General features: G+C 36.1%; 1 protein-coding gene across 4 annotated transcripts in view; it reads left to right on the top strand.

The window, feature by feature from the left end:
• The window catches only part of LOC111564143 (unconventional myosin-VIIa-like), a 72,638-nt gene that overhangs the window by 102 nt on the left and 45,838 nt on the right, over positions 1-26,698 (top strand). For 2 of the 4 annotated variants that reach the window (XM_055017333.1, XM_055017332.1), the window contains exons 2-14: positions 4,355-4,423; positions 10,937-11,050; positions 12,646-12,798; positions 15,001-15,018; positions 16,921-17,105; positions 18,540-18,661; positions 19,138-19,280; positions 20,489-20,602; positions 21,059-21,212; positions 21,290-21,366; positions 24,515-24,634; positions 26,046-26,188; positions 26,284-26,494. In XM_055017333.1, the coding sequence (XP_054873308.1) occupies positions 4,406-4,423; positions 10,937-11,050; positions 12,646-12,798; positions 15,001-15,018; positions 16,921-17,105; positions 18,540-18,661; positions 19,138-19,280; positions 20,489-20,602; positions 21,059-21,212; positions 21,290-21,366; positions 24,515-24,634; positions 26,046-26,188; positions 26,284-26,494 (1,572 nt within the window). In that variant the 5' untranslated portion in view covers positions 4,355-4,405. The remainder of the gene's footprint in view (positions 1-4,354; positions 4,424-10,936; positions 11,051-12,645; positions 12,799-15,000; positions 15,019-16,920; positions 17,106-18,539; positions 18,662-19,137; positions 19,281-20,488; positions 20,603-21,058; positions 21,213-21,289; positions 21,367-24,514; positions 24,635-26,045; positions 26,189-26,283; positions 26,495-26,698) is intronic. The other 2 variants (XM_023263559.3, XM_035945120.2) reach the window with 1 other exon arrangement.

Raw genomic sequence — 26,698 nt, 5'->3', positions numbered from 1 at the left:
ACACACTTGTTAGAGCAGCATTATAGGCCACACACACGCAGATTAGCAGCCAGCGCATTAACGAGGTTCCTGTTGGCCATTACATGACAATGTCTGACCGGGTTGACTCGATGTCTCATGAGCTGTGATGACGATCGGATCGGTGTGAAATTTCGGGTGCATCTCTTCACTTCATTGTGCTTGATGTTGTTATTTACAGCAATAACATGCAGAGAATTGATGAAGACATCAAGACAAGGAGGCTGGTGAAGCTGTGGTGTTTTGGATGCAGTTGTAGATATTTGAAACCAAAACAAGGGAAATAGTGACAACCAAATCATGCAGTATGAGCAGATTATGGTGCATCTGATACCTGGAAAGTCCCACTTTGCTCAAGTTACATCAAGGTTTCTCAGCCTTTTCCTGCCCATTGATCAGTTTTTATTTTCGTTAGCAGTATGGACGATGTTGTTTGGCTGTTCCGTCCACTAATGTGGTCCAAACCAAAATATCTGTTACTTCTGGATGGGTTGCAGTTAGATTTTGAGAGCAAACATTTGTGTTATTCAGAGGATGGATCCCACTTACGAATGGCATAACGTATTTTGAAGCATTGCATGAAAAAAAATGTCAATGGAAATTTGAAAAACATGCTTTTATTTAATGGTTTTGGGTTTTCCAAAAAGAGTTAATGTGCTTCTGCTGACTTAAACATGCCAACATTTGCCAATTAGAACTAAATACGAAGCATGCATCCAGTTAATGTTACAGATATTTGTCTGGATTTAACAACGCTGTTGTCAATGAAGCCACAAAACAAACACAACTCAAAAAGCAAACAGAGGAAAATCCAAAAAAGCTTCATTGTCTTTGTCTCCAAACAGCTGACATGATAGATTAAAAAATGAGATATAATGACAACTTTCCTAATAACAAACAATTCCTGAAGACTTCACTCCATTTTTCTCTCATAGATGACCAAAATTTTTTGTGTTTTTTCTCGTTTTTTTCAGTTTTCATCTTTTTGGTAAGCATCTAGTTTCGTTTGAGGCTTCTTCTAATGTGTGTATTACAGCCATGTGTAATTAGTTTTACTCCAATGCAGTAGATGGAATCAAGCCTAATTCACATCTAATTTGAAAAAATCTATTTTATGTAAGATTTCAAAAGTTTTACTCAAATTTGCTTGATTATTATATGGAGATGCAACGTATGATGATCCCCTGAATTCTCTGTAACATGAGGTTCATGCTTTAGATTTTTGTTTTTTCAGCAACTTATTGAATGCAGTTCCACAAAACCTTAGACATTGATGCCCCCACAAGGATGCGTTTTGTTACCTGCTATGTTACTGCTTTAACACCAGAAAAACTGGCATCCCATCAACCGTGCTCTGTGTTTGATGCTAACTGGAAAATGTTAGCATGCTAATATAACAAACTAAAGTTGTATAGGTGGAAAACATCAGTATGTTTGCATGCTAGCATGGCTGCGTACATGTTGTGTTTGTGTGGTACCAGAAGTTTCTTAAAGCCTGTACAGTTTAAAACACACTTCAGTATTTGTTTTTAAGAACGTTAGAGGCTCGAAAATTATGTTTTGTCTCAAATTTATCTTGTAAGTCAAGCACACCAGTTCATCACATCACACCTTTTTAAGGACAACACTTTGGTGCATATTTAACCATAAAACTTTACAAAACTTAAAATTACAAACTACAAATTAATGTAAGTAAAAAACTGGTGATGTTTCATGGTGATTTTCTGTTGGTTTAAATACTTAACCATCAATGGTGGTTTCCGGTGAAAATGTTTGGAAATAGTTTAGAATTCATATCTTTAAAGGTTGTTTTCTCAAAATGTTTTTTCTCGCATGAGGCTGAGCCAGAAACCTCTACTTCAGTAGTACTTACATACACCAAATTTCCCAGTTTTATTCCCATCTGTATTCCGAAGGTTTTTACGGAGGGATTGGCTCATGTATCATTCATCAGCTGATTTATAAAATATTGTATTCCTATAAATATGACGAAAAATACAGTATTTTCTGATTCAAGAACTGAGAAAAAGAGATATTTATTGTGCACTCCATATAAAAATTTGATTCCAATATATCAACAGAATTTCAAATAATGTAACTGATTTTAGCCAATGTTCAGATGTCTGTTCTATAATTAAATTCAGATTAGGGAATTTTAAGATATGTAATACCTTATTTGCATATTTAAACATACCATTGCAGAAAACTGGCAATGTAACTTGTAACAATAAATAAATAAAAATCATTGTCTTATTGCAGGGAATGAGCTCGGGTAGTTTCCTGTATTTATATACAGAGCTGTGAGTAGAAAGAAGTCCACGGTGTCGTGTTTAGGGCAGATCTATAGGTCTGTGTTGAGGCCGGTTGCCAGATTGGCACCCTGCTGCTCTGGATAAGAGGCTCTGTCTTGGCATAAGCTGAGCATATTGTGACTCGCTGCATATGGATGGCTGAAAATTAACTGCACACTGTATATCAACTGGTCAGCTGCTCTCCAAAATGTTTTCCCTGATGAATCTGTGAATGTTTTTTTTAGTCTTTAATACAGATTCCAAATGTTAATCCACTTATTGGACCACTAATCGGTCATTAATACATTTGCCACCTTTCTTGTGACAAGTTTTATCTTCATCACTCATACAGTTTGTTTTTTCTAACCACACATGCAGTTTATGTAGCTTATTTCATTCTATTCCCTTAACTCAGAAAATGTACTATATTTACAGCTGCAAATGTGCTGTATTTGGCTTAAAACTCCACCGATACATTGTTTACCGGATGCTAAAGGCCACCATACTCTACTCGCAGCCACATCACTGTCAGGATAACAAAGGAAAGACAGCTCAGCAGGGGAGAAAATGATTCAGCAGTCACGACGGCAACAACTATGCCTCGTACTTAAGCAATGGGATTAGCCCCAGGAATCCGAGTAAGCCGTTAACAGCCCCCACCAGACCCTTTAACCCTGCAACCTCCTCCACCTCCCCCTCCAGTTTCCTTCACTGGTCTCCCATTTCCAGTTTAATACATAACACTGATATTTCTGATGCTAGAGTGGATTAAAAAGCAGATTTTTAGGAAGGAATTAGCCTGTTAGCCGGCTACTCATAGACAATCGACATCCTTACCAAGTTGTGTACACTATGTTGAATTATAATAAGCCTCTAATATAGTCTAGCTTATACAAACTGTCAAAAAGAGTGTCTTTATTGAGACTTTTATACTCTTTTACGTGTTGTTTTTGCCAACTTTGCCATCAAAAAAAAGCTCTAAAAATCCAGTGTACACTATCTGCCCAGCATCAGTCGCTTTAACTTAAACTTTGAGTAACTGGAAAGATCATCTTTGGTAATGATTAATAATCAGTGGATAAGTTCAGCATCTTTGTGGAGCTTTCATGTGATCGTAGAACAGGTCTTTTGCGGATGTCTCATGTTGTTCTGTGAGACCTCAGAAAATAATATTTTTGTACTATTTCTGACTATTGTTTTTTCCTTTTTGCTAACATTATTATTTCTCATTTATGACTGTGAGGCTGTACACTTCACTTCTGCTTACACACATGTTTCGGTTTTGCCTTTTATTGGCAGTAAGCTAAAATGAAATTAACCAGATTGGTAATTTCTTGAATAATACTCATGGCCTCTAAAGCCACCCAACTTTATCTACTTTGTTTTGCATTTAACTTGTGAGAAGTTAAGTGGAGTTGTCGTCTCTACTAAGATCTGCTCACTTTCAATAATATTTAGAGGCCTGAAGAAGTGAAGCTGCACAGTAGAACCCAGCAAACTCAACACTGCTGCTGACTTAGCAAGCTAACATTTGCTAATTAGAATTAATACAATGTATGCATCCAGCTAATGTTACAGATATTTAAGTCTGGACTGAACAACACTGCTGTCAATGCAGCCACAAAACAAATATGACTGAAAAAGTAAACATTGGAGGAAAATCCACAAAGCAAGCAATGTTTTTCTCATTTCCTACGCTGATAATCAGCTCACAACCCTTTGCGTTGGTCTTGACCTCTATGTTTGAAGCCCCTGTGACATGAAACATGAAAAACTTGTGTCTACTGTTTGTTCTCATCACATGCCAAAAAAATAGAGTACCATGTTGGTCTCTTGCAGAGTTTTTGTGCTTGTATGTCAGAGTCTATGACGGTAAACTTGAGCTTTTCTAAGAAAGAAGTGCTCATCTTTGTCTGTGCAGCCATTAACCAAGTAGTTTTTGGTGACTTTACTGCAAGTTATATGTGTGAAAATGTATGATTAATTCAGAAAAAAGTAGTTTGCTCTGTCAGTTGTGTGATTCCTATGTCCTGTGTTCTTTGCAGAGCCCACACACGGTGACGTCTAATGTCCAGGAATCAACACGAGGCTGAACCATGGTCATTGTACAGCAGGTAGGACATGTTGGGTAGAAACAAGTCCATCTGTTTATTTTCCATCCTGTTATTTCCGTTTTTGAATGTCTACAGTCTCTTTTTCAGTTTTCACAATGTCAGTGGTCAGTTCTTGCCATGCACAGTTTTAGTATGTGTATTATGTGCAAGGTTATTCTTCAGGTTGACATCGAAAACAACAGATTCAAAGGGCTTTCCAATCGAGAAGTTAGGTTACAAATTTAAGAATTTTAATATTAAGGTAAGCATCTTACATTATTATTTATTGTTTAAATTTATCTTGCAGGATTTCTATTGCACCAAATAACCTAAATAAATTAAACATTAAGATTAAGACCCTAGAACATTTATAGAATACAAGTTACCAAACTGATTTAAATATAAAGGGTGTAACCTGCAATATTATTCAATATACCAAATGTTCTGGCCACATTAAATATTATGATTAGGCTGTACATAATTTTAAATTGTTTAAATTTATCAGACCTCTGTAAATATTAAGGTTAGAACCTGCAATAAAAATTATCCTATGGAAATCATTGTTGGACAAGATGGTTGGAAAAAATTACATTTATTTGAGTAATCAGGCAATATTTTTAAATTAGCAGCTGGCCAAAGAGGTTGGGGGTTGTTTTTGATAAGTTTAGGAGCAAGTTATAGAACCAGCACTCTTTCTAGTGCAATGAACAGTGGAGAACATCTGGACTAACATTCACAAGTTAAAGTTCAGAAAGTATATTGTTTTTTTTGTTTGTCTTTTCTGGAAGCAAAGAGTCAAATATGCAGGAAAGTACCTCCATAAACCACTAGCTGAATTGTATTTAACCAGGAAAAGTCTCATTGATATTACCTCTCTCTTACCTATCTCTTTTTACAAGAACATCATGCTCAAAACGGGTGGCAAAACAATTCAACAGGTTGCAGAAATGGACGGAAAATGATTTTAACAATCCTCGAATAAAGATTAGTGTACTACAAAATCATGAAATTCCAAAAATATGATAATCTTACCTATCTAATGTGAGTCAACGATAACATATGTTTGTATATGGGATCAGCTATTTAAGATTCATGCAGTTTTGTGACTGATTTGAAGTAAGTGTGAAGCTAAAACAGCCTCTTTCCCAGCTCAGTACAAGCTCTGGGAAGACATAACAGGAATAATTCTTGGGAGAAAAGTCTTTGGTCATCAGGTATTGCCAAACAAAAGAACTGGCTGATATTTTATGTCTTATTTTCAGCCAAAATGCACAACCCAGTGTATGTTTTTGCCCCTTTTTTATCCTCTGTTCTTCACTGACTACAACTACAAAATGCTTTATTGTGTTGAATTGTGCTGTTTACCAAGTAAAAAATGCTTCGTAGCTCTGAGGAGCTTCTCTACACAGCAGTGTTTTGTAATTTTGCTACCTGGTTAAAGGTCATCTGAGGACTGATGGGTAAATGAGGGCAGAAGGTGTCTGGACTCACTTCAGATTCTCCTCTTAAGAAGCCGCAATCGCTTCTTCACCCTTGTAGGTGGTTCTGTTCATAAAAAGGTCTGCTTAAACCTCAGATAAGTAGAAAAGCAATTATAATATCACTAACAGATAAGATAAAAAACTGAGATTTTTGCAGCAGCTAAATTAGATTTAAGATGTTGTGACTTTATGGCTTCATCTTTTCACCATGAATAAATAGTCTAGTTGTCTTTTACATCACTTCAGCTTGACATTTTGGTATCTTTGGAGACCCGGAATTGGTCGTGTTGAACAGAAACTGTGATTAATAGCCCAAAATAACCTGGATGAAAAATGAAGTGCATATTAAAAGTGAGTGAAAAATGGAAATATTTATGCATTTTCAGCTCCCAAGTCGCTAAATATAGCAAAAGCCAACATGTCTCCTCATTCAGCTGCTGTTTCATCACATCAGGCCATCAAGAGTTCAATAACTAGATCTGGCGTCTTTTCCCTCCAGAGTCCTGCAGGGCATGACTCAGACTCTCAGCGGAGTTTAAAGCTCCGCTCAGACCCTTGGCTATCATCTGGATGCTGTTAAATGGAAGCAGAAACAGCATCCTTAAGGTCACGGTCTAGACTGAAGGGGTGAACTCGGAGCTTTGTGCTGCAGTGTTTTCTGTTATGAAGACATTTGCCAGCAGCTGTCTTTACGTTCAGCATGTAAACAAACTGCAGACGCTTGAATCTGTGGCTATTTTTAGACGTGACTTATGAGGTTATTTAATTAAGTAGCAAAAGACCAATCTGGACAGCCGCTGAGAGCATCTGAGGTTGTAAGTGAAGTGTTTTTTATCACTTTTAAGCCAAAACTGTGAACAGTTTTAAAGTAAACATGCTTTAGATTTAATCTGAGATTTAACTCTTCATCCAGGAGCATTTTCACCTGTTTGAAAACTGTATAAAAAGGTGCTCAAATCCAGTGGAAATGAAGTAAAAATGTTCCATTCGTCCACTTGCTTGGTCCAGACTAAAACTTCTTGATGGTGTATTGCAATCACTCTTACTTTTTATCACCACTTGTTTAGATTAATTTGTTTCTGTGCATTTTTTGAACCATGAGGTTCATCTTTCTGTTTTTTTTATGACAAATCTGTAATTTTAGTTGTAATAACCACAAAACTAGCTACATTCCCATTACCCTCAACTGTTTGGTGCTAATTAGGAAATGTTAGCATGTTAAACTAAGAGAGCAGTAAACATCATTATACCTGCTGAACTTTAGCATGTTGGCATCATCACTGTCACCTTGTTAGCAGCTCAGTCTTTATATATATATATATATATATATATATATATATATATATATATATATATATATAAAAAATAAGATCATTGTTTTATTATGTATTACATTGAGCAGCTAAAACTTCTCATTCCAGCTTTATTAATAAACCACTGTTGTCGTTTGTAACGTAAATCTAGTATGTTAGAGCTAAAGTGCTGTCAGGTGCGTCAGGGTTTGTCCTTTGTACATTTTAGCTACAATATGTTGTCTTCACAAGTAAATTTAGTATAAAAGAATACAGATAATGACAAACATGCAGAATGTGAAGATATATTTGCTGAATTAAGGACTTTTAATATACTTTTGCTAAGTTTATTTGTTCATGTTTAGTTTTTCTATTTCAGCTTCAGCTGTGTTGAACTCTGCAATAATTAATCAGTTTATTGACTACTTGTCAATTGTTAAATTGTTCAGTAACTATTTTGAGAGTTTACTAATTGGTTTAAGAGTGTGTATAGGGGGAAAAAATCTGAATTTGCTGATTCCAAGTTCTGAAATCTGTATATTTTGTGGTTTCGTTCCTCCTCTGTGACAATAAACTTAATATCTTTGAATTGACAACAGAACAATACATTTAAGCATGTCAACTTGGGCTTTGGGAACCACTTTTCACCATTTATAGACATTTTGTAGACCTACCAACTAATCAGTTATCAGAAGAAAAAAAAAATCATTACTTGCAGTCATAATCTAAACACTTAGACATCCTTTATGTCTAACATTAGTTTCTATCGTGAGCCAGTTTCCAGTTAATTTGTCATCTGTTTATGCGTTCAAAATATTTATTAATAATTAATTGATTCATAAACACAGTTGTTGTTGGTTTGTATGTCATTATTACTGTTTTCTGAGTTACATAAGTGCTGATAATAGTTCTTATGCAATATAACTCATGACTCATACTCTTTCACAAGGACATGCTCATTGGAATTTACACATTCTTTGTATTTTTATTCTTGTCTGCAGTAGATTTGAGCTTTTAACTATATTTAAATGTAAGATTTAAAATAATTGTTTTAATTTTTTTGTCATCTTTCATAATTGCACTTCAATACAAGCCTGTGAATTCACTATTCTCTGACATGAGTTGCTACTAATGTAATTCAAGCTGTTTTTTGATATAAATGTTCATAATTGAGGTGTTTTTTTAAAAATATATATAAGCAGATAATTTCACCCTTTCTGAATCTCATTTTCACTCTTTTGTGGTAATAGGTTTACATGTACATACTGTAAATTCTCAAGGTGAGATAATCTGTAAATTATCCGGAATTAATCACCCCGGTATCAACATTCAGGCATGGATTTTAGCTGAATGCCAGTAGAGAGATCAAATCAGGATATCAGCTCAGCCCCGTTAGAATTAAACCTTACTGGGTGTTACAGACTGTCCCAGTGTTACATCACGGCCTTTGTGGACTGAAAGTGGTCGAGTTTAAGCCTTTTTCAGACTAAATCCTCCCATTCAGAGAGCTGGCAGCTGAGAAAGTAGGTGACTGTGGGTGTGTGATGCAACTCTGATATTTCCTAGTTATTCAACACGCATAATAAAATAATTACAGGCACAAAAACAACACGACAGCAGTATTAAAATGACAAAATATAGCTATCAAAACATAACTAGACCTCATACACCGTGCATCAGGCTGCTGTTAAAACTCTTTTTTTGGTACCACGCAAGTTAATTAAATTATTAGACAATACAATAGAAATTTAAATGGTTTTTTTGGGCAACAAGGTTTTACTTTGTCAGGTTTAAAATGGCAACCAAGATTTAAGAACACAGAGTTCTAATCAGACTAATAACATCTTGTGCCATTCATAGAAATAGTCAGTTCATCACACAGTTTCATGTCCAACAAGTGCAGGACTATGAATACTAGAAAATACTTTATTGATCCCGTTCCCATTCAAAGTCCAAAATATAAACAGTGCAAAACATATAAAGATATGCAGAAAAATGTGTCCTAGAAATATAAACATAAGTAGAAACAGTATAAGCATAAATAGAGAATGTGCTTTTCCTGCGATATAAAGTGTGAGTCTACAACGTAACAACTAGCAAGTTATTCCTAATGAGATGAATAAAATCCCCATATATTGTAGAACTATGATAGTCCCATCAAAGGTACAGTAATCAAGTTGTTTATAATCTGTTCAAATGTAAATAAAATCCATTTCTCAGTTAAAACTATTTAACTAAGTCCAAAGCTCTTCGAGGCTTTTTAGGTTGTTGTGACATGTTTTTGTGTTCAGTCTTGTTTCTCTCGTCAGTAACCTCAGAGAAACCCTCTTTTTGCTGCCTGCCAAGAACCAAAGAAACGGATACAGAGTTAATCCCTTTTCAGACCTGCACTCCTTCCTGTTAATCTGACATCATCTGAACGTTTCGGTTTCATGCCTCAATGAGCACCTCGCTCGCTTTTCCGTAAAAGTTAGTCTAAAATAATCACAGAGAGCACAAGACACAGTTTGCTACCAAAATGACATTTCTCATTTATTTGGCCCTACAGAATGTCTAAAAAATGACTTAAACATCCATGCAGATACAAAAAGACAGAATCAGGTAGGATTCATGAGAGTGACATGAAATGAAACCCAGATTTTGACCAACTGAAATTCAGTTTGTTGCTTCCTGCCTTTTAGGAGTCTTTCCTCTAATTTTATTAAATACCTGCAGTACACAGGAGGATCCACATGAGCTCCTCCAAAGCAACAGATTTGCATTTACTAACCTAATGTAACAGCAGTAACTTTATAAAATTATAAATTATATCTGAGATGGAGATAGGATGGATTATGATTTAACAGTAGGTCACACTGTGAACTTCTCTTTACCTCAGACAGGTGAGCTGAGTCACAGTTTATCACCTGCAGTTAAATCATGAGTTACATTAGCGGTCGATTACCGATGATAATTACAGCTTAAATCTGCTTTGAACATCGGATTGAATAGTTACACACTATCATTCAAAAGTTTGGGGTCGCCCAGGCAATTTTATGTTTTCTATGAAAACTCACACTTTTATTCATGTGCTAACATAATTGCACGAGGATCTTCTAATCATCAGTTAGCCTTTTAACACCATTAGCTAACACAATGTAGCATTAGAACACAGGAGTGATGGTTGCTGGAAATGTTCCTCTGTACCTCTATGGAGATATTCCATTAAAAATCAGCTGTTTCCAGCTAGAATACACATTTACCACATTAACAATGTCTAGACTGTATTTCTGATTCATTTAGTGTTATTAAGGACATTTCTAAGTGACTGCAAATCCAAACTTTTGAACGGTAGTGTATGTATGAAAGTATCATTCATTTTTTTTAAAAATCAAAGGAATATATTGAGTCCCAATAGTCCCACTTGTGAGGTTACAAAAGCATTTTTGAAAGGTAAAATATATCAGAAGTTAATCCAGGGGGGTATCAAATGTGACATTAAATCCTGAGTCTTGCTTTATTTTAAAGAATAAAGGTCTCAAAAACTGCAGCAGAGTCTTTAGAAAACACAGAATTGTCAAAGGACTCTGCAGTTCCCCTCAACAATCATTTTAGCATCTTTTGACTTCTTGTCTTTGCCCCTTTAACTCTTCAGCATGGGTGTTTTAAATGTAATTCTTGTTCCCTTAACAAAACACTGGACTTGGAGTGTCACAGCAGACTTTACTTTATCCTTTACTGTTGTAATTTGTGTCCAACAGAAGTTGTGTTTTATGATCCAGGGGGACTATGTGTGGCTGGACCTTAAAACGGGCCGAGAGTTTGACGTCCCGGTGGGAGCCGTGGTCAAACTGTGCGACTCCGGACAGATCCACGTTCTGGATGATGAAGGCCGGGTAAGACGACGAAACAGCAGAATGATGTATGATTATTTATTAGACAAGAATTGAAACTTGTACATTTTTCCCCATGCCTACATTTGTTACCAACACTGGAGGGAAAATACTTACTCTACGTACTATGTAATACTATTTTTATACTTAGATTTTTATTTTGTTTCCATATTTATCTCCTGCAGTTCAGCTGAAAAGTTTCTGAAGTTTTGTCAGGTGACTGTTGATTGTGAAGGAAAAATGACTCTTTCCCCTTTCTAAGGTATTTCCTTGCAGAGCGTTAGCTGACTAAACTATATTCCGACAGGCAGACGCTGTAGGAGGAAGATGTGCCAGGACTCTCTGCTCTGGTCAGGATTAGATATTGTGTATTCTGACATGACTAAGCAGACGAGTTGTCTCCATATTTGTCTGTAATCTAAATCTGACCCCTCTCCCAACTACAATATATACCCGAAGATTAGAAAGAATCCTCAGAACTGATGCTGGCATTGCTTGCATGAACTGCTGTTCAGTTGGTGTCAATTCTCCTGACGTCAGTAAAGCTTACTAGCAACTGAAGTCATCCAGTGTGTCTCTCTATGTCTGCCGCCTTTTTAAAATAAGTTACTTTGAAATATGATTTTCACCTTGGATTTGTCCCACATGATTAGTTTGGTTTTAGTTTTTAGTTGACAACTCTTTCGATTTATACAGTTTCTAGTGCTGATAAATGCTATCAATTTTGCAATTTTATTTACGGTTTGAAACACCAGCCTACACCTCCATTTGTTGACATGAACAGTAGTATTCCTGATTTTAAGACTCTTTTTCTACCTTTTAATAATATGAGACTATTAAGAGTATGTTTAAAAAATGCACAACATTTTATTAGACTAAGCTTTAGGCCCTTCTTATGGTTCCAAAGTCGAAACTGAAATCTAAGGGTGACGGAGCGTTTGCGATCATGACTGCAGAATCACTTTCTTCTTTTAAATTGTTTCTTAAGACACATTTTTATTGACTTGCTTTTGTGTGATGTCATCTGTTTCTATTTTTATTTTAATCATGTTACTGATTTTTTTTACATTTTATTAATTTTATTGGTCATTTAATTCTCAGTCCAAAACCTGCCCTTTGTTTATTTGCTTATTTACATGTTTTTTTTTATTTACTATTGCTTCTATTAGCCTTGTGTTTATGGTTTTACCTCTATTGTCTTGTATCCCACTTCTCGTCTCTTACTTGGATTTGGCATTTTGTAATTTTATCCGGTGTTGTTGTATTGATTCATTTTAGCAAACTTTTAACATTTTTAAGTCTGTTTCTACATTTAAAAACCTTGTTGTGTACAGAATCTGGTTAGCACAAACAGTGAAATATTACCATTTTAAGCTTGGATTTGGTTAGGTTTTACAACACAACAACACGTCAGACATGACAAATCTGACAGCGCTTTTTGTTTATACATTTTTCGGTTGTGATAAATGGTTTACTGTTCTTTGATTTTAGCCTCTCTTTGGACTGACCAGCCTGTTGCTGATCAGTTGGTCTTCCTGAGTGTCAAGTATGATAACATGGATGAGTAAATGTGATTTGCTTTCCCCCCACCCACACAGGAACACTGGATTTCCCCTCAGAATGCCACCAGCATCAAGACGATGCACCCAACCTCCATCCACGGCGTGGAGGACATGATCCGGCTGGGCGACCTCAATGAAGCCGGCATCCTCCGCAACCTGCTCATCCGCTACAACGAACGCGTCATTTACGTTAGTTCATTTCTGCAGCTCTTATCAGAAATATTTACAGTTGAAGTTTCAAGGTTCTAGGTTACTTTATTTATACCCGTGGGTAGATTTGTTTTGCAGGAAAAAAGTTTTTGCATTTGGCATTCCACAAAAAACACACATTGAACCTGACAGGCAGGTATTTGATCGAGTGACAAGACAAAAAAGTGCTCAGTGTTCTGCCATTCACCAATATAGCAGCAAGGATAAGTAGAAAGGTAAGACTAAACACAGTAAAACACAATTTTAAAAAAAAACCTTAGGGAAATCACAATCTCTGGGATAAAAACCAGGATAAGAACATAAAATTTAAAAGTGACGATAATAAATTGAGCTGAGAAATAAGATAAATAAAATAAAGTGCAATGTCACGACTTATTGAGCTCAATGACGGCGAGAGGAACAAAGCTGTTTTTATAACGCTTTGTCCTTCACCTTGGGACTAAAAACCTCAGTCCAGAGGGAAGAAGCTGAAATTCACCCCATAGAGGTTGGGAGTCATTATTAAGAATTGATTAAACCATCTTGTGTAACTGTTTTCATACAGGGAGGCTGGACAATCCAGAACAAGTGACTTCCAAGGTTTTCTGTTTACCGACTACATTCTCATGCAATGAGCAACTATTGGCTATCGTCCATTTAAAGTCTTATTCAGGTTAATCTGTTTACCTTCAGCGCCGTCCAGCAACAGAGTTTACTTGTTGCTATAAATAAAACACAACGTCCCCACGTCACTCTTAGAGAGAGTTCTACTGAAGCGTTTTTTATTCACTGAAGAAAAAAAACAACAAATGTTAGTTCGTAATTAAAACTCATAATTAGAGCTACAGCATTTAGTCGGGTTCACTCCTGGTTGACTCAAAATGACTCATTAGCTACAAATATGTGAAATTTAAAGTTTGAAGTCGACTTTTGTTGTGTGATTAATTTCGAGCAGACTCCCACAGACTGTCTGATAAAGTATGATCAATGTATTTTTGCAAATTAGACAGTGGGAGCTTTTCTAGATATGATGTATGAAGAGTTCCTTTGTTTTGTGATTAATGAAAGTTACTGTCCAGCCTCCACTTTTAGTTTTAATGCAACTGAGTGCACCGGTTTCCCATCAAACCCTCAGTGTGGGAATTAGGAAAAATAACAACCAAAAAAAACATGTAACATTTAAATTACATTTCAGTATTCAACATTTTAATGACAATAAATAAATTGATACTTGAATTTGAATGAATAAATGTACAAGTTAATTTCTCTTATTCTACTCTTACTATCTTTGCTATATTTAAAAGGCTTTTGTGCAAACTCTTTGTGTCTTTAAGATAAGATCAACTTTATTGATCCCTCACTGAGTAAATTCATGTTACAGCAGTTGGACACAGATGAGTCAGAAAGAAGCACAAGAGTTACAAAAAATATAACAGGGTTCAAAAATGAAGATAGAATAATTAAAAAGGTCTTCGAGAGACAATATACCAGGCATGATGAATCTACATATGGATATATACACATATGACATGGTGAAATTTACATATATACAGATAAGGTACTTAGGATAATGTACCCATAATTCTGTTATTGCAGTCAAAAAATGTTATTGGCAGAAAAGACCAGTCATGCTATTACATATGATGTTTCAAATATTTATATGCTCCAGTTAATTTAAGCACACAGAAAAAAAAAAAACAAAAGAAACTCGGGATCATTTCTATCAGATAATTGGACAGTTTCATCCAGAATACTCAATGTCATGTTTAAAATCAGGTGGAATAATAGTGTGTTTGATGAAGTTGCACCATAATATCTGTGTTTTAGAACTGACTGATATAAACCATAATTTCTTTGCCATGATTACAAGAATAGGAGCTCTTAAATATGAGATTGTACACCATAATTCTAAAATATGGAAGTCAGAATTATGAGATGAGGCTTTCAGTTTTGTTTCTGTTTCAGATTAAGAGGTGATAATAGCAATAGCCAGCTGCTATACACATGAGAGAGATCACTTTGATAGCATGGTTTAAGGAGGAAATCTCACCTGACCGAGCAGGATTAGACGTTTTTACTGTGGATGTTGTCTCGTAGTTGTCACGAGACAACAAAATTATTAAGCAAAAAATTATTTCTTTGAGAGCGCTTCCAAGTTAGCACTATAATGGTTTGTGGTTGTTTTGTTCTCTCTCCATGTAGACTAATTGTGGTGGAAGGGTGAGTATAAAATCAAACTGTGTGATACGCTAACACCAATTTGCAGTTTTCCTAACATATGTATTTAAATGGGGATGCTAAGAGAAGCCAAGAATGTATTTTTTTATTTTACTCTGTGTTATCTGAAGGTCAAAACTTTGTATGGCAAAAATAAGACTGTAGCTAGGTAGATAGTGAAAACATAAAGTATTAAAATACCTAAAAAATTATTTAAAAAATTGAATTATCAGCTTTTCAAAGCAATGGAAGACATAAACATTTTTAAGTACAAATTCAAAAATAGCCAATACGTGGCAAGTTTTTTTTTTTTTTTTTTTTTAATTATGAAACAAATTTCATGTATAATCTTATTTGTTCATTGGTTTTTGTAATAATTTCAGTAATTTAACTCTGTTCTATGACACACTGGAAAACTTTGTAGAGACCTGGCACACACAAAAGAAAAAGCCACCCGGGAAAGTATGATTCTTGCTCTTTTTAAGATCGTGGTTTCAGACTATCAGAGGTTTTAATTTAACCGGCTGTTATTATATTATTTTCAGAGAAAGTGAGATGAGAAGATTGACACCACTGGAGATATGAAACTGGTGCCAGCAGGTGTTTAGATTATCTGACTATAAAGACTAGCAGCAGGGGAAAACAGCTGGTCTGGTTCCATTGAAAGAGAAAAAAAAATATGTCTTTAAAGCTCACTAATTAACACATTATATCCTGTGTGTTTATTGTGTACAAAAACCTGAAAACTAGAAACTAGAAACTACTCCATTGTCACACCAAGGTATTTGGCCTCATTTTGTTTTTTCTTAGCCTCTTTCCTTCTCTGCCAAATCAAACATTGCTGTTATTAATGTGTGTGAGAATCTATTGGTGATAGTATGAGATACATTTGAGTGTCATCTGCGTAATTATATAGTTAGTTTTATTGTTTTGCCTAATTTTATCAAGTGGAAACTAGTTAAATAGAAGAGGCCCCAGGATTGAGCCTTGGGGAACTCCACAGGTCATACTGCAGTGTTTTAATTGCAGAGCTGCTTTTTGACACAAATAATTTAAATTAAATAGTTGTGGCTTAGCAATTAATTGTGTTTTTGTGACTACAGTATATTTAAGTTCATCTATAGTCAGTAGTTTGTCCAATCACTTATTCAAAATGTTAATTAGTAGTTGTATTTGGCACTATCTATTCTCTGCACTAAATTTGTTATTTATTAATTTTTGGTTTAGATATACTAATGAACTTACAAACAAATTAAATCTAAGATTAAAATGAATTGTTAAAACACCAGAAGGACTAAAAACACAAAAACTATAAAATGATATAATATAAATAACAGCAGTTCTTGAACTGATCTCAACATAATGAGACAAATCCATTGTGATCACAAGAAAATAATATCAGAGGTTAACTAGGGAATTCAAATTATGATCTGGATTTTAAGGAGCTTGGCATGTAAAAATATTCATGGCTGCTCTTGGCTTCCGTATATTATTGTGAAATCTTTATCTTGCTGTATTAATGATTACTTTTTAGCCCTAAGGTTTTTGGGTGCATTATGGATGATAAAATGATGTTAGAAAGTGTAAATTTGCTTCAAAAAATAGTTTCATGATTATTCTAATGGATTTTGAGACACTTTGCCAATTTTCTGATCAATTTAATTAGAGTAAAATACACTTTAATGAGTCGAAAAGAAGAACCGCGGATGTGAAATTAAAGATCTGGTATGATTTAAAAAATAAAATATAGAAGCAGTGTTTTATACCAAGTAGAAATAGTAAAAATCATTTTAAAAGAGGAAATTTTCTGGAATTTTTTTCTTTGAAACCTTGTGAATGAATGTGCATCATTCAGACTTTTCCTTGTTTGAAACATCCACTGTTGTATTTTTTTGCTTCCTGCAGACGTACACTGGCTCCATCCTGGTAGCGGTGAATCCCTACCAGCTGCTGCCCATCTATACTCCAGACCAGATCCGCCTCTACACCAACAAGAAGATCGGCGAGATGCCGCCGCACATATTCGCCATTGCAGACAACTGTTACTTCAACATGCAGCGGAACAACAAGGACCAATGCTGCATCATCAGGTGTGTGAACCTGCAGTTTGTATGGACTCAAAGCGACACAAATGCAGCATTTCTGAACAACTACAGTTTTAAAAACAATATTCAAACCCATTTACTTCCAAGAATTATGAAAGAAATGTCAGACTTTCTTTATTAATCTCGAAAAGGAAACTTCTAAATTAATAGTTGCTGAAATATGTGAAAGTTGATTAATTTTAGGGTTATGTGACCAGAGTGACACCATTTGTTGTTAAGAAAAGCAGAAAGCTTACCCTCTTTTACCCTGATCTGTTTATGTCTCTTAATTGTTTGAAAGGGGCCACAGGAAACAATGTGATCTAGTATAATTCATGTAGAATAAATTAAATTGTATAAAATGACACATATGAAATGAAAATGTTGACAATCGATGGCTGTCAGATTGTCTGCAATTAGCATATTAAATGTCAAAAGCATATTAAAGCATGAAAACAACACAATATAACCAGATGTGCAAAAGAAGAAATGTTTATAAATTCAATTAAACATCTAAATTAAAGAAAATGATTTGTTGTGGAAGTTCAGCGAGGTCCAGGGAGTATGAGGAGGCAGACACAGAGACACACTGGAGACTCAGATGGTTTAGGTTGTGAGTCAAGTTTACGGACATCAAGAGACGTGACACCAACAGAGCAGCAGTTCATGCTAGCAATGCCAGCATCAGTTCTGAGGATTCTCTCTGATCTTCAGGTATATATTGTAGTTGATAGAGGGGTCAGATTTAGATTACAGACCAATATGGAGACAACTCATCTACTTAGTCACATCATAGATAGTATTTAATCTTGACCAGAGCAGAGAGTCCTAGCATATCGTCCTCTTACAGTGTCTGCCTGTCGGAAGATAATTTGGGATGATGTCAGCTAACAGCTGCAAGGAAATACCTTGTAAAGGGAAAAGAATCATTTTTCCTTCACACGAGTTAAATGCTATTTGCATATAAGCCTGTGTGGCTAACAGAAACCACCGTGCTTGTAACATGCATATAAAAAAAGTCAGATTCAAGTCATTTAGCAATTTGAATACTTAATAATAATTTGGATGATAAACTAAACAGTACAGCCGGTTGTGGTTTGTTATCTTTGCCATCTTGTCTTCGGAAATAGTAGTTCCTTGTAATGTGAAGGTGGAAGAGAGATGTAATAGTAGCGTCAAATTTATGGTGAATCAGGAGGTAAATTTGTTAGAACTGCAGATCATATCGTCAGTTCTCTCAGCATTAAACCTCCAATTGAAGTTAGCGCCGCTAGGATGGAAAATTTCACACTTTGTTAGTTGATTTTTCTTGCTGAAACACGCCTTAGGAGTGACTTTGCGTGTTGTACTGAGGCCTGTACTATTGTTTTTTGTTGCTAAATCATCATATTTGTGTATGTTGTTTGAGTGTTGTTTGACAGTTTTTTCTCTGTGTGATAGCGGTGAATCTGGAGCTGGGAAGACTGAAAGCACAAAGCTGATTCTGCAGTTCCTGGCAGCCATCAGCGGTCAACACTCCTGGATCGAGCAGCAGGTCCTGGAGGCCACACCGATCCTTGAAGGTCAGCGCTAAACTCCGAGAAACATCATCTTCTACTCGGTTTTCAGAAATTTATTACACAGTCAGCAACAAATGTGGCTTTCCCACTCATTGTGTGACTTAGGGGGGAACTTTGAGGACTTTTTGACCATGTTGGCTTCAATCTGAGACCCTGGAAACAGCTGTTCAGAAAGCAATCTCCCTTTAAGTTCTATTTAGTAGCAATTTTTTTTGTTATCATATTGCATTATTTTAGCAGCATATATGGTTTATAGAGGATCTGTAGATGTTTAAATGTATTTTTATCATCGACTCCCATGTGCATAAAATCACCTTAAAGTCCTCCAATGTGAAGAATGATGTTTAAAAGTCATGTTTTTTTGCAAACCTCCACATTTGTACAGTCAAACATCACATCAATACAGCTGTATACTTTCAGTTAGCAGCTCCATCTGTTTCCTGTCACCTGATTTGGTCTGATTTGTCCATTTTATGCAGCCTTCGGCAACGCCAAAACCATTCGTAATGACAACTCCAGTCGCTTTGGAAAGTACATAGATATCCACTTCAACAAGCGAGGGGCGATCGAAGGAGCCAAAATAGAGCAATACCTGCTGGAGAAGTCTCGTGTGTGTCGACAGGTGAGACAGCAAATCATAAATTACAGAATAAACACATCACAAGTGTCAATAACGAGCATGGCATTTAGCTTCAGCTCTGTTTAGTTTGGTTACATTGCCATAAACTGCTGCACATGTAAACTATGAATGGAAAAGACTAGCTCACATGTTTATTTATAAGCTGACATACATTTTTACAAATCTTATCTTAAATCCTGTGTTTCATCATTTGTCAGATCAGTCTATCTACAATTTGGTAGCTTATTGTACAATGTGAAATCCGATTTTATAACACGGACAGGCATCCAAATTCAAGTTTAAAAGATAATTCCAATTTTTTAGGTACTTGAAAGATATTTTATTTTAGAAAACTAAAATTAACTGTGCGTAGACTTCTTTAGTCTGTGTGAGAGTGTCAGCCTGACACCATTTGTTCCTGCTGGAGACACTTTACAAACAGGTCACGAAGATGTACTTTAATTTTTTAAAAGCAAAAATATTTTTTTTAACAATAAGGCACTGTCAGAATTAGCAGATGTGAACCAGTAAAGAGTTTTATTTTTTGGTTGCTACTCTCTGCAGTGATTTTTTTTTAAATTATTATTTTAATTCATAATTTAATTACATTTGACATTCTAGTTAGCATTTCCAGCAGTTGATTGATGATTTATGGGTACATGGGATTGAATTGAACTCCTGACTTTCATATTTCACATTTATAAGCAGTATAAAACATTGAATAGATGATTTATAATATACAGACTATAATGTAGTTGTAAGCAGATATTAGGACATTTTAAGTATTTAATAATGTACAACATTTCTCAACAATGATAACTTCTCATGATAATTTAGGATGTTACAGCTGTTTTACTGTATTGTCTTGCATTGTCTATACAGCAGCCTTCATTTAAAAGTGTTTGCAGAAGTAATTGTTGTCAAATACATTAATATTAATATTCACACTGCGTACAACTACATTAAAGTGTGTTCAAAGATACTTATCAGATCTTTTTTTTGTTATAAGTACTAATTATGAGCAGTTTAATTAATATGGTCAGTGCTGTTCATGCTGTTTTGTCTTCCATATTGAAGGAGGACAGTGATATAAATAATAATATGTGATGCAACAATAATATAGACTGGGTGCTAACATGAACAAAAAATAGATTTTTTGTTTATCTGACATAGAGTTAAATCCACAGCATAATTACTTTTTCCTCCTGCAGGCTCCAGATGAGAGGAACTACCACATCTTCTACTGTATGTTGAGGGGCATGGCTCCGGAGATGAAAGCTAAGCTCGGCCTCGGTCTGGCCACAGACTACTCCTACCTCACCATGGTGAGCCTGCACGGTTCAGTCCTTCCTGCTGGTCTTTGATCCAATGGGGTTCGAGCATGGCTATGACGTTATCAGTCCACCAAAATCCGATTCTGAGCAAATTTAAGCTGTAATTTAAGTGTTTTCATGCAATAGGTTTTGGTTTTACACAATGAAATATAATGCTTCAGGAATGACTGGTTAAGATGTGGTAAATGTAGTAGTGAGGTGACCGTCCCCACGTCTAATAAATGCTACCTTAGTTGAAATAATCTGCTCTTTTATTATATTATACACGGTGCAATCCCTTTTTGTGATGACTTTGTGTTCTTTTGTCTTTCGTTGTATGCTGCTAACTCAAAGAGCTCCCTTTTATTAGTATTTGATTGACAAAAAAGCTCCGCCTCCTAGAACCACTGCTACAGGATGGCTAATACAAATGAAAACCTACACTCCTGTGTCTGCTGTACATCACAGGGTCGCTGCACAGAGTGTGATGGTCGAGACGACCTCAGCGATTATTCCAGCATCCTATCAGCCATGAAGGTCCTCATGTTCACCGAGACGGAGAACTGGGAGATTTCCAAGCTGCTGGCTGCCATCCTGCATATGGGAAACCTGCGATTCGAGGGTGTGTAAATATTCACATCAGAGATATTTGTCAGACTTGTGAGAAATAAAATAATGATCTTTCTGATTTCCTTTCAGCTCGAACGTATGACAACCTGGACGCCTGTGTGGTTGTGAGATCTCCTGACCTGGTAACTGCTGCTTCACTCATGGAGGTGTGTATCAGTGAACTATATGTGTTTATACGCTACCGTTCAAAAGTTTGGGATCACTCAGACAATATCATGTTTTCCAGGAAAACTCACACTTTTATTCATGTGCTAACGTAATTGCACAAAGGGGTTCTAACCATCAATTAGCCTTTCAGCACCATTAGCTAACACAATGTAGCATTAGAACACAGGAGTGATGGTTGCTGGAAATGGGACAACAATGTCTAGACTATATTTCTGATTAATTTAATGTTATCTTCATTGAAAAAAATGCTTTTCTTTTAAAAATAAGGACATTTCTGAGTGACCCCAAACTTTTGAGCGGTGCTTTATGTGATCTGTAAGTGGTGAAGCTGTATTAATCACCTGATTATATTTAACAATATCTCTGCATTGCACAGTGTAAAGCTGTATTTAAACTGTGTGATATCAGCACAACAGCCCAACTTGGAAGACACATGGATGTCTAGTTGGAGCCCACGGTGCTGCTATGTGTATACTGTTCTCCCAGTGTGTTGTGGAAATATAACGGATTGGTTCTACCCTTGAATAATATAACATGGACACTGCTGGGTTGTCCATAAATTTAATATTGTTAACAATATGGAGAATGAAACTACATCATTGCAATCAGGGAAGAAACCTCACTCCTCTCTCCTATCTCCCCCAAAGAAGAAAGCAACAGCTTTCATAGTGAACACAAACTTGTTGTACATAAATTTAAACCTTATGGTACAGTGTTTCTGTGCTATACAATAAATGCCAATTTATCATAGTTCAATCATAGGAGTTGTATTCAGCGTTACAAAAGTAACTTGTAAAATTCAATGTAAAAATGCATCTTGAAAGAGCATTTCCTATCTCAGTGGCAGAAGTGTTGGACAAATACTGAAACTGTCAAAAATGAACACTGTTTAAGGAGGATATCCCTCACGTTGTAATTTCATTGGTAACCCATGTTGTGGAAGTTTACACTGGAGTCTCAGATGGTTTAGGTTGTGAGTTAGGTTTACTGACATCAGGAGAAGTGACACCAACAGAGCAGCAGTTCATGCAAGCAATGCCAGTATCAGTTCTGAGGATTCTCTCTGATCTTTGGGTATATATTGTAGTTGGGAGAAGGTCAGATTTAGACTACAGAACAATATGGAGACGACTCGTCTGCTTAATCACATTAGAATAGACAATATCTAATCTCTGCCTGTCTAAAGGCCATTATTACTTTAGAAAGGGGAAGGAGTGATTTTTCCTTCACAACCCAGATTCTTCCTTTTCTGATTCTTACACCATGTGAATATTTACAACCCCATCTTCATTCCAATTCTGGACCACATTCAGCACCTAACCTTTGTTCTAAACCTGCAGTGATTAAAACCTGGAGTCCATCTTTCCAAGACAAAAAACTGTTATATCTTCTCCAGTTGGCCTCAAACTTTAACTTTTTGACCCCTTAGGTGGCTCTTCAGCCATTTTGCTGAGTGACCTGAAAGTTCCTCCACTAACATGAAAATTGTTCCCCAAAAACAAAGGTACATGTACAAAAAATGAAAAAAGCAGGTAATAAATGATAACTTAAGAGCTTGGGATTGATTTTACGTTCAATTTTAAGTACAATCCGCAGATGTGTCCACAGTTGTTTTTTCTTTCTTTTTAGTTGTTTGTTTGTTTGTTTGTTTGTTTTATAGGACAGCCACCAAAGTTACTACTAAAGCTAACATGACTAACTTATGGCAATAAAATATCTGGCTCTGTATTGACCTAGGCCAGTGGTTCTCAATTTTTTTCTGTCGGGCCCCCCTTTGGAGGACAAAAAACTTTCGTGCCCCCTCAATAACTTTGTGTGTGTGTGTGTATATATATATATATATATATATATATATATATATATATATATATATATATATATATATATATATATATATATATATATATATATATATATAAAAACTGTGAAAACATGAATATGCAGGGCTGTGTTATTTTATCTGATTCCATTTTGTTGTTTTTCACAGTAAAGAAGTAAAGATCAGGGGTGTCAAACTCATTTTAGTCCAGGGACCACATAAACCCAATCTGATCTCCAGTGGGCCCCACCAGTAAAATCACAGCATAATAACCTATAAATAACCACAGCTCCAACTTTTCCCCTTTGTTTTAGTTCAAAAAAAGTACATTCTGAAAATGTTCACATTTGATGAAGTATCTTTTTACAAAATATTATGAACCTGAAATTTCTTAAGGAAAACAAGTTCAATTTCAGCAGTAGCCTATTATGCCTCAGTTCATCATTTACACATGCATTGTAACTGTCAGATAACAGTTTATCTACAAAAATACAAAACATTCAGTCAAAGGTATCTGGAACTGAACAATCTAGTATTTTACTTCATGATCAGAACAATTTGTCAAGTTCTAGAAATTATTTTAAATTTACAGCTTTACAAATTTACAGTTAATGTTGTTGTAATTTTTATCATTTGTAAAGTCGTCCTGCAGGCCGAAATGGACCGTCTGGTGGGCCGGTTTTGGCCCACAGGCCGTATGTTTGACATTGCTGGTAAAAATAATCGGAGGAGATGAGCGGAGTATGTGATGTGTTCAAGTACGCTGGTGTTCCGACTGCACATTAACGATGCGTTCTCCCGTTCTCAGGAGTCTGTACTTCGGAGTCTGAACGGCCAGTGCATATACCATAGGTATATACAGAAGATCATTATTATTAATATTTTTTTTTTATATCTATGGCATATACAGTCTATGGGGCCAGCACAATTTCAGTATTGTTGTACGCTGCGAAAAACAGGCCGACGTTAAAACAATAGTTCAGCTAATTAGTTCCGTGTTGAAGGACCTTTTCCTCCCAGTCGCCCGTGCCCCCCCTGACATGCCTCTGTGCCCCCCCAGGGGGGCGCGCCCCACTATTTGAGAAACACTGACCTAGGCTGACAAAGTGACTGTCTTATTAGACACAAATGTGGTTTAATCTCTGTCTTGTGTTTTACACATTGATATGCCAGATGAATAGTTCATTGCATTGATGAAGATTCAGGACTATTAGTGTTCTGTCTTAGAAAAAATGAAGCTGTTTGACATTAACGTCCATTTTTCTGTTGATCACTGATGTTTTTCTTGTTTTGTCGTGGTATGGTAGGTGGAACCCAAAGATGTGATGGTATGTTTGACCACTCGAACCCTCATCACACGAGGTGAAAGTGTTGCAACGCCGCTCAATGTGGAACAAGGCCTGGATGTCAGGGATGCCTTCGTTAAGGTATAGAGGTTTTACTGCTTCAGAGAAAGATTTCTCAGCAGAAGATCTAGACGTGAACTCCACTTTGAATCAGTGGTTTTCATCACTCAGAGTTGAAACTGGTACAAAGATATATGAGCCTAATACTATCCTGTTAGGTTCCTTGAATATTTTACTTCTGACTTTCAGCATTACAAAGGCCTGCTGTACAACATATTTCTGAGCCTTGGCTGGATTTTTATAGGTTTGGAATGGTGACTTTGAAAGATTTCCTCTTCAGATCAGACAGACAACATCTGGAACATCATTTAAACCTTGTATTTAATGGGTTTTGTGTTGATACTGTTGACGTTTTATGTTTTATCTACCTGTACCAGCTAATTACATGTTTGTTTTATTTCTTCTTTTCACCTTTAGTTGTATTTAGTCATTATTTTTTCTCGCTTGTGTTAACTTCTATAAGACAGATGCTATACAAATACTGACCAACCATTGAAATCATAAGTTAGAGCTTCAGAGATTTACAGAAGTCTCTCCTGAAAGGAGAATTCTGGTTTATTTCAACCTGCTTTTTTTTCCATATTAATGTGCTCATTGTGTTTCTATGTGTTCTGCTAACTTTGCACTATTCACCTGCATTGTAGAGATTTCAGGAAAAGAGGAGGTGCATCAAAAAAGCTTCTGTAGGCCGTATTTAGTGTTTTTTTTCAGTCTGACTGAGGTAAACACACAATTAGCATCCTACAACGGACATTTTGCTAACTAGCAACTTGACTAACTGGCTGACCTAAACAATGGAGTATTCATCTACACACCCTCTAGGTTATGAGTTTGTGAGGCTGATTTTCACTGTTACGATGAAAGAGAATGCAGAAAGAGACCAGGACATCTGGAAAGATCACATACGCTGGGAAAATGGTGGTGTTCCTGCACTCTCTGAGGATGAAAACTGTTGCTGCAAAGACCTGTTGATGGGAAAATGTGTTCATGGAGAAGAGAATCCCAACTGTACAACTATAACTAGTGAATGTGCAGCTGTGATATGCAAAGATGATGTTTTACCTCTGAAAAATCGTGGAAGATTTGACCAAGAGCAGCCAGACTGAACGCTCTGCTCTCCATATGCTCAGTTAAAACATTCCAATTGACTCATATAAAAAGCAACTTTCTTTGGTAAGCTGTAGGGAGCTCATGCTAATCGCTGCTTAACATGAATCTCTACAGTAGAGGCTGAAAAGTGCAAAATTGGCATGAAATTTAAAGCTGCAATAGCACATTAAATGGAAATATGCTATGAAGATGTTTGCAAACCTGACTTATAAAGACAATTTCGCACATTGATTCTGAGTAATTAGCACAAGTAGGACGTGGTGAGTAACTCTGTATCAGCGAAGTTTGTTTGTGTTTTTATTCATTTGTGTTTTATCGTCAGGGGATCTATGGGAGGCTGTTTGTCTGGATAGTGGAGAAGATCAACGCCGCCATATTCCGACCTCCTTCCTCTGAGACCAACATCATACGAAAGTCGATCGGGCTACTGGACATCTTTGGTTTTGAGAACTTCATTGTCAACAGGTCATTTATATTTTAATGTTTTTATTGATTATCCAGTCATCCAAGTCTGTGTTATTCCTGCTAATTCAGCACTTTCTTTCCTCTCTTCACTGCAGTTTTGAACAGCTGTGCATCAACTTCGCCAACGAGAACCTGCAACAGTTCTTTGTTCGACACGTCTTCAAGCTGGAGCAGGAGGAATACAACCTGGAGGACATCAGCTGGCAGCACATCGAGTTCACCGACAATCAGGACGCCCTGGACATGATCGCCAACAAACCCATGAACATCATCTCCCTCATTGACGAAGAGAGCAAGTTTCCTAAGGTACAATACAAGAGAGAGGGACAATACATAACCTTCTGATTAGAAAACGTAGATACGTACACTTGGTTTGCTTTTATGCTGATTTACTGATATGCTGGTTCAGTTTTAGGCCATTTATGAGATCTAAACCTTCATCTGGAAAGACATTTTGCTTCATCAGCTTTACAAACAAACAAAAAAATCTAATGTGTGGTTCTTTATCTT

The sequence above is a fragment of the Amphiprion ocellaris genome, chromosome 14, assembly GCF_022539595.1.
Source record: "Amphiprion ocellaris isolate individual 3 ecotype Okinawa chromosome 14, ASM2253959v1, whole genome shotgun sequence".
In the NCBI taxonomy this organism is placed as follows: Eukaryota; Metazoa; Chordata; class Actinopteri; family Pomacentridae; genus Amphiprion; species Amphiprion ocellaris.
The sequence above is the reverse complement of the archived record's forward strand: the minus strand, read 5'-3'. Positions and strand labels throughout refer to the sequence as shown.